The following is a 12,005-nucleotide window of genomic DNA, read 5'->3' as shown; positions in this document are numbered from 1 at the left end:
TATGTGAATCATACACCTTGTAGTCCCCTGGAAAGTACTCCAACACCCTACACTGGTATGAGAGGTCCCTGAAAACAAATTAATTACATATGACAGAGAGGTTATGGAGCTATGAGGCCCTTATGGTTTTACTTCCTTTCCCCACCACATTTTTGTGAAAATCCTCTCTCAGACCTTTTCTACCTAAAAAAATAAAACAGAAATCGCTTGGGAAATGTAGAATGTGACCGGAGGCTTCAACTTTCCTAATTAAAACCAAACATTGAAAAGTTAGTCGCTGAGATGCAGTGCCAACCTTCCTATTAAAATGTTTCGATTTTTGCATATTTTTTCAATATAAAACAATTATATCTTTAATAATTCGAGTATTTGTTTGGTGTGTGCTTGTTTGTGTATTTTTGGCGAATTACTTTTTTAATGTTTGAAACGTAAAATCATACAAAATTGCTTTGGGGTCCTTGGCTTCCAGTAATGATTTAGAGTCAAGGGTTGGGGAACCACTGCCCTAGAAGCTTCAGAAAAGCCTGAATCTCCATGAAGAAGGTAGCCAAGAAACATAAATAGAATCCATAAATCTCTAAACTAAATACTTTATTTTCTAATGATCATATCATTTAATACCTTATAGGCCCATATTTAGACACTAGGAGTCGCATAGCTTCATTGTTTCACCTCCAGTATTCAACATCTACACCCGTCCTATAGCCTTAAGTATACAGTACCTTGGACACAAGCTGATTATTTTCAAATCATATCTGTGGGTAAAAGAAAAATCCAGCTTAGACTCCAGCTATATAATTTACCTTCCAGGAGAAGAGGTAAGATGTAATTAAACTATCTCACACTGAACCACGACAAACCTGAGACTGCCATGCAGTGAAAGGTTGCTCATCTCTGCCCGCAGGCCATGTAAACCTGAACTCTACCCCCATTCCCTAACCCTAAAGCAAGAAAAGATCTGGGAAGCCACGTGAATGCAGAACTCTTAACAATACCCCAAGTAAACAAAAAGTTCTCAAGCCTCCTATTTCTCACTAGAGATTGAAAATCCATCCAATTCCCTGAAAGAGATCTTTCAGATCCTTAAAGAGATCACAGAGTCTAAACTAGCCAGCTCTACTACAGAAGCCCCCGTAGAGCATAGTAACAACCTGGCACTCTTCTTCCAGAAGATGATTCACATATACTCCTCCTTCCCTGAAAAAAATCTGAACTCACTGGTGTCAAAATATATTGAGTGCTAGAAATTTCACAACCTCTTCTGGGACAAGCGTCAGTAGGTCTTCAATATTCAGTATGCTTCATCAGGCTCTTTTGTCCTTTATTGCATCTGGAAATACTCAGTAACAATCTCTCTAACATTTGAGAGCATATGGAACTTTCAGGCCTACTATAAAACAAATATTTTAATGAGAAATGTATCCTCATCCCATAGTTCTTCAACCTCCAGCAGGTCTTATCACCCATATGTTGCTTCTGAAGGGACCCCTCCCCCCCTTAGGAACTAGAGGTTCTAACATCTGAGCTTTATCAATCACACAGGAAACATAAAATTGTAGTGCTCTCAAAGTGCCTTCTTTCTCTGCTGTTTCAAAGACTTAAGCAGAGAATTTCAGTAGGTATGCCTGGAGACATTTATGTCCAACTCAACTAAATTTTACTTTAGGAGTGATAGGCATATCAATTTTCATCTGTCAGGTGTTTTGTTGAGCGGGTCCCTTCATTTGTTTGTCCCAACATCTTTCTTGCCTTGTAGCTGTGGCCTGCTTATGTTTGAGGAAGCTTCATTCTACAACATATAGCCCATACTAACGTTTTTTTAATTATTATCTATTCTTTCTTTTAGATGTAATGTTTTCTTATAAAAGAGAGCTGCGGTTTGCGTAATTGGTTAACATTGTGGAGTTAAGTTACACAAACCCCAGCTCATCCTTAAAAAAAAAAAAAAAAAAAAAAAAAATGAAAATGAGCTTGCACATTTTTTCATTTAAAAAAAAGAAGAAAAAAAAAAAACATTAACAACTGCGGCTTTAATATGCATTGTGATCACTTGTATGAGTTTTTGTTTTTTACTACAGCCGCTTAATGTTTTGAGCATATCATAAGGACGATGTGCATATACAAGTGCAAATACAGAAATCGTGTTTTAACTTTATTCTGCTAATTTTGTAATTAAATAACTATATTCTGATTACTTTTATTGAACATTCCTTGTTTGCCAGGCCATCTACCAGAGATGAAAGCAGTATGTGAAAACAGAAAGAAATAATATTGGAATAGTGATACAAATGACCTAGAAAATTACAAGTACCTGTGTACGATACGGCCTTCTTTTCATGATTTGTAACCAAGAAGGGACTCTCCTCTTAATATATAACTTTGTTAAAGTCTGAGATTGTTTACTATTCTCTGCAGATAACTGAAAATCTCTACTTCCTTCGGCTCCTCTAACCTCTTGCAGATACACAATGTGTTCTGTTATTTACGGACAACTTATAGTTCATTAATCATGCACTTAATCAGTTATCAGGAGCTGTATTATAGAAAGTGCCAGGGGGCGCAACAGACATATGCACCAGTTTTCTATGCTCCGAGGCACTGTGGTATTATGCAAGGGACTGCAGATGTTTGTGCAGCCCTTTCTGTAATGCTGAGAGCACTGGCACATGTACCACCAGTACTATCTTGAGAGTGTGGTCACTCATTTGCATGGGGGAGCGGTCCCATTCAATAAAGGAATCACTTTCCACTGAACCTGTGTCGTTTATGGACGCAGGTTCAGAGGCAAAAGTGGCCATCAGGAGGCTTCTTGACTGTGCACTACAAAAGATGTGATGCACATTCAGTGTGTTCCCCGAAGGCAGCCGTGTGGAGGGGTTAAAGGGATCTCACTGACCCACCCAGACATTCCCCTGTGGGCAGATACAGTCACTCACTGCACATGCCTGTAGGGGAATTTCTGGCCCCTCTCTGTAGTGTATGTGGTAGTCGTCTGTGCTAAGAAAGGCAGAAAGGCTGTTTTAAACAGCTGCTTAATCTTTCACCCCAGAGAAGTGCAAGATTATGACTGCTGAATGGGCAGTGCACATTATTTGTAATAGGAGTACTCTCCTTGTTTGTGCCCACCGCATATTTTTAAAGGTGCGCCATGGTGCAAATAGTGACAGTGTGCCATGTCTATAATACAGGGCCTGATTTGTACACATTCTCAGAAGTTAACTAACCGGTTCAATGGAGTTGAGAAAAGGACTGAGATGCATCCTCAGGTTGACGTGTTACGTACAGTGCCTAGGAGCTTTGCAAGGCCTCCTCACACAGGTGTGAAATAACTCAGGTTCGTCCTCAACATAACAGGGTGCTCATTCAGGACTAGCAGATTGCTTTGCCATTTCTCCACCCCCCGCACAGGCTTATTTTAGAAACCTTGTGTGCTTTATACTCATGGCTTGTGCTTAGAGATATTGTACCAAGCAGCTGAGGCAAAAGGCTTCCGCACTGAGAGCCAGCATTCTCTTCTACTGGCACCTTTCCGAAAAGCCAAGATCCGGAATATCTGGCAGCACACGCTGCCTCTGCAGTTCCTCTCGCTCCTCTCTGCCAGAAGGTCGAAACGTTTACAGAGGGCTTTTCGTCGTCAATCTATTTTCTTATAGTTTGAAAAAGGCATTTATCTTTGCTAATGTGATACTTCCATGGTTTCAGGACAGCAGGGGGGTTAATGGTGCTTCGGTTATATGCACTGTGCAGAATAGGAAATTGGATATTTCTGTGTATGCACATTTCAGGTCAAAAAGGTGACGTGTAATGATCGTTTACATAGAAAGGGGGGGGCAAATGTATCTCACAATCAGATAGGGACGTGTATGGGTGGGGGGGAAGTGGAGTGAGACAGGAAAGATTTAGAAGAGGACATTTGTTTTAATGTACTCCAAGCACCACATAGGCAACTGTATTGTTGAAACTATGTGTAATCCTTTTCTAAGTTTTCTTCTCTTCAAATCAAGCCTCATCCTAGAAACCACGCTTGTGATGCATGTTGAAAAACGACTGGTCATTGGAGTATCATCCTATCAATCAGTCACGACACTGTTGGTACACATACAGTCCTTGACAATTACACAATGGTGCTCTTTAGGCTATATGCAACAGTCAACCTATGGGAAGACACTGCAACCGTAATAAAACCACTAAAATAGAGTTCATTGTTATCTGGGTAAATACAATACTGGCTTGAAACAACTCTGAAATGATTAGAGATTCAAATGATTTGAGGAGAGAGGAGAGCACCTCCTCACCACTTTTGGTGCTGCTGTTTAACCAGTTCTTTGGGATTCTGACTTTCAAAGCCAATGACACAACTCTAAAGCAAATTAAGTACAATCGAAACCAAATAATAAACACTAAAGTATAGCAGTAAAAAAAGAAGATTCAACACAAATTAGATACAAGCTAATTCTGTTTAAGATATCTACTCATGCCGCTCTCTTTTGGCTGCTGATGGAAGGAAAATGGATGTCAAGTATTAAGATCTGAAAAGAGTTAAATGTTTACCTCCACGAAGCAAGTACTGCAGGTTCCTAATATAGACAACAGGGATCAATATAGGTCAATCACTGCCTACTCCCCGACAGAGATGCAGTTATGTTAAAAAAAAGTTGTGTAATTACTTCACTGTCTTTATGAACCAGGTCATCTTTTGACTGCAACTTTACACAATTCTTCCCCTCTTTCTTCAACCTCACTCAATGGAGGGACTCTTCTATTCAAGTCCATTTTGGATTATGTAAATTTCATCTGTCTCCAAATCCAGATTAACATTATTTTACTTCTACTGAAAGTTCAGAATGTAACTATATACTTTATATTCAGAATTAAAACAAGTAAACACTTCTGTCAACAGGCCAGTCGTTGTTTGAAGGTTGTGAAAACAAGCACAGACTTTACAGCCTTTGCCTCATACAAAAGACCGCTCATAACAATCTCAGAACAACAACATGACCAAAATGCAGAAACAGGCAACCACTCCACACACAGCTTTCCAAACTATATAACAGTCAGAACTGTAAAAATGCATGTATCACTAGAAAGGAACCAGCAGTCATCCATGTTAACAGCCTGCCCTCCGAATTGTAATGATGCTGGTTGTTTGTAGAACTCCTTAAGTCCACTTTAAAACGTTCGGAAAGGAGATAATCAAAGTTCAAGGAGGAGAGAGTGGAGGTGGAAAGAATGGTACAGGAGAGAGGGGAAGAAGGAAGGAAAGGAGAACGAAGGAGAACTGTGAATCAAATTACATTCCCAGAATTTTGTATTCACCCGACTGAACTCATTCATGTTCATTTTTACAGACAATTGAAAGACACCAGTGCAATTAGGCAAAGAGTCGTATGCACGCATCATTAACCTTGCTCTTTAAAAATGCAACTTGTTATGTACATCGTTACCATATAGCTCAGCTCCCACATGTTTTATCACTTCCTGAAACTACATAATCCCTACTCTAGGATGGTCAGCACTCACAAGAATAGTGAACACTGCACAGTGGGTTGTAGGCAGCTTTGAATAAAGATTTTGTTACAGTATCCAACACTGTTCATCCGTAAATTGGAAAATAATTAAAGGTGAAAAGGTTAGTATGCTTATATTTTAGGTGGAGGTCTACCAAACAGCACAGGTGTCTTGTTTGCCAAAGACATCTTGGGGATATTTGGAAAGCTGATCTAGAATGCCTTCGGCCCATTGCTTACCACATGCTTTATGGTTTGTAACTCACATTTGCTTATTTTTTATTTTCTGGCTTTATTTGTTTTAACCTGTCTGGCTTGAATTAGTTCATCCCATGGATCACATCCTGGTTACAGAAAGGGAGCACTGTGGTATAATACAGTAAACAGGCCTTTACATGTTGTTCTTATCTTGTAACATTTACCGTGCATTCAAAGACAGAGGTAAAATGTCAGGCTCTATCTTCCAAGGGAGCTTGAAGTTTACTTTTCTTTCTCGGACTTCAAAGTGACAGTGTTTATCTGACAATCTGGCAATGTGAAAGAAGTCCGTCCCCCTCCCCCCGCTTTGATTCTGTGTAGGGTTTTCTAGTGTGTTTCATTTGCTCTCCCTGTCTCCACTTCTGGGTTTTGCTAGCACTGCAACACCTTTTGATACTGTGCGCTCTTCAAATGTATTTTATTCACTTATTAAAGGTCTTTTTCTATCACACAACAAAATGTAAATGTCTGTAAACAAACTGTATAGATTTCTCGGAATGTATCAGAATTAGGAAAGCACAAATGAAGCACAGTTTTTGAATTTTTAAAGTGTGCTGGAAACAAATATTTGAATATGAGCAAACCAATTCAATACACTAGGTGATGCCATTTCTGCACATTGTTTGTGTGCTGTATAGTTTTATCAGTAAATCTGTATGTCTGTGCAAATGTAATGGTCATTTCAATTAAAAATATGTTGTCTGTAATGACAGTCCACTACTGCATCATGCATATTTCACTCTACAAAACTCTAGTCTATGCCCCCCCACAGCACTCTATTCCATGCCCCTCTATGGCACTTCATTTTAGGCCTTGCTCCTACACTCTACGCCTCTACACTACTCCATGCAATAACCGTCTACTCTAAGCCTCTCTACACCTTTCCAATCTACTGTACACCCCTCTACGACACTTCATGCCACTCTCCTCTCTGCCACTAATATTTAGCCACGCAGAACAGTAGCCACGCTGATGTACAATATGGCTAAAACACATTGGCAGTCAATAGCTCTTGCAGAGGGGAGAAGAAAATTGGCTTTGCCAATGCTTCTTTAAATCTAACAGTTGTATATAGTGGTGCTTTACCGCAGAAGGTACTAAGCTCTTTTACAATAAAAGATCAGAAAAAGCGAAATGCCCAATTTATAGTCAGGATGACTGTGAGAGGGGGGTCATACTCAGGAAAAAAAAAAAAAAACATTGGCTTGTGGAAAACGTATACAACATATATCCTAGAATAAAAGTGGAAAATACAGGTTAAGCTTAACTCCTAACAGCATACAAAGCGGACTTAGCCAATCCCCTTGATGTAATGGGTCACAAGTTATCACAAAACAATCTGTTTAAGCGCAGAATGGGTACAGGTGCCTAGCTACACCATACACAACTCATGTTAATCATTTGTGTCAACGAGGTTTCCATAGAACCAGACCAAATACGAACAGTGGCTGTCTTAACTCCTAGCCAGCAGCAGCATTTGACCACTTTGGTATCTCTAATATTTCCATAGTCCCTGCAGGTTGAGAACTGCTCCGGACTTCAACGCCTGAGGCCCACGGAGTTACTGGTTTGCTGACACTGGAAATCCAGTACTGTGTAATATAAAAGTCAGCATTTCCGGTATGAAAACCCACAAAATGTCAAAGAATATGCTTGTACTTTTACTCTAACCTCGAATTAAAAACAGCAGCATAGGGAAAAAAAATCTGCAAAGGCATCCTACATACATGACACCGGATGTTAGGGTGACAGACGTGCTATGGTACACAGGAAGTGCACAACGTGCATCCTAAGATCTAAAATCACTACAACTACATGCAACGAGGTTGCAGCAAGTCATATGGGAGTTCTACAACCGTATAAGGGGACTCAGTCTGCGAACACATGCAATGTGTTTATTCAATTCCTCAGCGTTTTGCAACTCCCAAATATTTAAGGTAGAGAGTTCTTAATGCCAAAGATTCAACCACCGTTCCTTTTCACAGCCAAGCGGTTAAACTCCTTTCGTAAATTCTCCCTAGACCGTACATTAAATCACATTGCTATCTGGAACCCGGTCTGTTGTCAATCATAAATCAGGACAACAACAGATTAATTTCAGGATTTCAAACGACCCAATGAAAGCAGTCGCTTGTACTTTGAGGAGCTGCTTTAAGGGACACTTCACTGTCCAACGATCTCAAGAATGTAAATATAACCAATAGAGAAAACAACACCACTTAAAAATCCACCAACTGTTTGAAGTGAGGCTCAAGGTTTTAGGCCTTCAACAAGACATGCTCTGTTCAGGCAAACGTATCCATACACATGCTAATTCTACATACAATAATGGCATCTGAATTTGAAGAACAAATTCTTATATTGAATAATATATGAAAACTTGACCCTCTGACAGTGCAACACACTACTGTGGCAAGGTTATTTTATATGTGCGCACCTACAGATATGTGAAAGATTATAAATTATGGTGTAATGGATACAAACCCCTAAAACCCCATGCGTCTTCACCGTAAAGTTAGGAGTGAGTAACAAATAAGGACAGGCTATTCGCAATTTAGAAAACAGTGGAACTAAACCTCTGGAGCACAACATTCGGACAAGAGAAAAAAAGCTATTCGTATTTATAAGTGACAAAAACAACTGGATACAAATGAACAAAGAAGAACAGCTCTAAAACAAGTGCTCGTTATTGTTCAGACATTAGCTCACATTCTGGCCTGCTTTGAGCGTAGTACATTTTAAGGAAATTGTCTATTGCATTATGTTGAGCTCTAGCTGTATTCAGGTGTTTAGTAGAGTAAATGAAACCAGGCGAATTTTTTTTTTTTTTTTTTTTTACTTATCCAAATACCCTGGCTCGTCCAGGTCTGAATCATATCAGTTTATGGTCTGGCTTTTTTTTTAAAGTTATACCCAAGAGCTTATAATGTCCCTGAACGCTCAATGAGACTGTCGGGTTTACATTAATTAATTTAACAATAATATCTACACAAGTACATCTTGATTTTGAAACTAATTTACCTCTGTAATCCGATAAGTTTCCATCTCTGAAAGTCCATGATTTGCAGAGGAGGCTCTGCCCAGTGTTTCACAGGTTTTGCGTAAGTGTCGTAATTTGGAACAAAGATTGACAATGCAGTCACGAGCTTCTTTACTATCAATTCTTCCTCTCCTAGTACTACCAGCGTCCTCCCACTAAGCAGCGAGTATATTGCAGGTTGGGCAAATGGATATTGTCTTATAAATCTCAATGCATTCTGGCCCGCCTTCCTCTTCTGTCTTTCTGACAGGTGGCTAACAGAACGAGCAGGTGAAGGAGTCTGGTCTGTACTTGCAGATGCGCTACTCATAAAACTTGTGGAATCTGAATGTTCATCCACACTTGTCCTACAGGCTTCACTGCTGCTTAAAAGGTTTGGATCAAATACATTAACTGAGGTAGCTCCCGAGACAAACACGGATGGATTTTCTCCATCTTCCACGGAGAAGTTCACATGACACCCATGGTCTACCTGTCTAAATGGCTGTGGTGGAACACTGACCACATTATCCTCTCCAGTAAGGCTTTGCTCATAGTCGGATTGTGGCCCTAGAAAGTGTGGGCTTTCTTTCCCAATACAACAGGCAGAATCCGATGCTAATGTGATCTCATTTTCAGAACCACAATATTCCTCTACAGTGCTTGTCTTTAAACTGAAATTTGTATCAAGTTGCAAGCCCTCATCCTCTTCGTCGTCTACATGTTCTTCTTCATTGATAGCACTTGGGTAACTTGCTTTAAAGTCTTCGGGAATCAAAGTATCAGAGGTACACGTACTAAGAACTTCAATACTGTCTTCGCTGACAGTCCTTTTGCTCACTGTCTTTCGTTTCAGCACTTGTGGACTTGAATGCATCGGCAAACATGGCTGGCTCTCAGAGTGAGTTAGAACTGAAGCAGACTTTTCAGTTCGCAAAATCTCAATACTTTCACCACTGCTTATACTGCCTTTCAGATCAACATCAAGAGCTTCAGAGTTCTCCTGGTTGTCATAAGCACTAGATTCAGTCACCTCAGTCTCCTGTGAATCGTCTTCAACAACATCTGGATCCATCTTAATGGGGACGGATTCTACACTAGATTTGTATGATTCCAAGCTTGCCGATACTTTTAAACTCTCAGGCTCTTCAAGTGATTTAGGGACATGATTGTCCAGCATGCTTTCTAGGTTAGGGTCATACTGGTTTTCAAGATTACGTTCATCACAAAGTGAGGAATCTTCAAAGAGAAAATTAGTAACATGCAGCTGTTTCAAAAGCGTTTTCTCAATTTGATTTTCAATGAGGTAACAAATATCACCTCTGTATGTCTTTTCAATTTGAGTCAACTGATCAACAGTTACAGTAAAAAAATAAAGATCACAGAGCTCTTCAAGAGTCTTCAGCTTCTTATCAAAGCACTTTGCCGACTTTGCCTTAATGAACTTGGGAGTGTAAGATGGTCTCCGTGGGAAAATACCTGTTTCACAATGATCTTCAGGCTGCTCATCAGATTCAAGAGTAACTGGTATTGAGTCCAAGACGGTATGGTCATGTGAACCATCTGGCTCATAAGGGTAGAAATCAGTCTCTTCACGTTTTCTGTATGGATAAGACTGGATTTGTTTCAAAAGGTCTTGATGCTCAATTATGGATTTTTCAACATTGGCCAATTCATTGGCCTTTTCAATAGCCTGAGTTGTATAAAATCCTTTGTCATTAGTTCTGATTTGCAATTCCATTTCATTGTGAAGTACAGCCCTGGTGTAGGCGAGATCTTTCAGTTTTTTTTCAAGTTCGTTGGCAAAAGCCTTTCTGTTACCAGTCTTCAGGCACTCTGAAGCTTTGGAGAACTCCGCAGAAATTTCCAAGAACTGCTGCATAATCTTATCTTCATCTGTCGTAATGTAAGCAATGCAGAAAGGTCGTACAAATCCCCTGGCTTCTAGATCGTAAAGGGTTAGATGGTGTACATAGGCGAAGGCACCTTCCTTGGAGTCCCCCAAGACCACTTTTGAGTCTTCGACGAAATTTAGTTTCGGGTATGCAGAGCCAGGAGGGTGCCCCACAAAGGAAGCCTGGTAGTCCACGGACATAATCCTTAATGAAAAGTAATTAAGATCAAAATTCTCATATACCTTGCCGTCATCCGGGATGGTGAGCAACGGCTGGGGCCCCACCTGCTCTGAAAATTCTGAAATGAGTATGAAATCTCTGGTGAACTTTGGAGCAGATAGCTTAGACCATGGGGAGGCATCATTGGCGAATGGAAAGAGTGGTATGGAGTATTCCTCAGGCAGTGAGGGGAAATCGATGCAGCTTTCCTGAAGAGGCTCCTCTTTGGTTAAAGCCACCACATCTGGGGCGCCGATCATATTGTCAGAAGGGTGAGGTGGGCATGGGCACAGAAAACCGGAACCCAGCAACTAAAAACAAAAGCAATACCGAGTCTGTGATTACGGGCTTTCAACCGAGAAACGGAAAACTAGGTAGGCTGTTAAAATGCTAGAGACGTGAACACGCAGAGAGAAAAAACAAAAGGATGGTAGTTAAGGACGGTGGGGTCGCCAGGGTTTTTAACTACATCGGTAGAGCCTGCGGTCAGGGAAGGATCGCGCCTGTATCAAAAGGAGGCAGGGACGGGTCCTTTCCGCCAAGGAGTAGAGTACTCTCCGGGGATATACGTGGACTTATCTGGAGTCCGCGGCAACACGCCACTGGGAAGCCCGGGTGAGGACGTGGGCAAGGATCAACGAGCTCTCTGGGGCAGTGTTAGGGGGTCCTCCGGTACATGGTTGGGACATCTGTAGGACAGGTATAAATAAGGGCCCATTCATGCCGGCCGTCACGAATCAGGAGGAAAGATAGAGATTGTGGCCCTACCTCCACCGACGGAGGTTTTTTTTAAAAAACAAATCCTACCGCTTGAGCCCTGCTTTCGAGTCTAAACCACTTCAAAAAAGTCAAGGCAGACGAAGCAATCGGAAAGCCAGTTTAAGGTGATTGGCAGGCTTGGTGACTGCAATAGTGGGGAGGGGCCGAGTGGCGAAGCGTTTCCGTAATATGCTGCTATTGGCTACAAAAACTCCCGCCCCGGATTAAACAGACTGTTTGCGCCGGAAGAGGCTTCCCCGCTCTCTTGGAACAAACAAGCTCGGCTGATCCGGAAGTAATCACTGCAGTGTGACCACCGGATTGTGAAAAATTACTGATGTGTTGTTC

At 40.9% G+C, this 12,005-nt stretch overlaps 1 protein-coding gene across 1 annotated transcript in view; it reads right to left on the bottom strand.

Annotated features, from left to right (window-relative positions):
• SMCR8 (SMCR8-C9orf72 complex subunit) overlaps positions 1 to 11,804 on the bottom strand; it is a 36,513-nt gene extending 24,709 nt beyond the window's left edge. Inside the window, exon 1 of the mRNA XM_069210106.1 lies at positions 8,787 to 11,804. Coding sequence (XP_069066207.1) covers positions 8,787 to 11,158 — 2,372 coding nt within the window. The 5' untranslated portion in view covers positions 11,159 to 11,804. The remainder of the gene's footprint in view (positions 1 to 8,786) is intronic.
• Positions 11,805 to 12,005: the final 201 nt, after the last annotated feature.

The sequence above is a fragment of the Pleurodeles waltl genome, chromosome 10, assembly GCF_031143425.1.
Source record: "Pleurodeles waltl isolate 20211129_DDA chromosome 10, aPleWal1.hap1.20221129, whole genome shotgun sequence".
In the NCBI taxonomy this organism is placed as follows: Eukaryota; Metazoa; Chordata; class Amphibia; order Caudata; family Salamandridae; genus Pleurodeles; species Pleurodeles waltl.
Note: the sequence above shows the minus strand (reverse complement) of the source record. Positions and strands in the feature narration are given on the sequence as shown.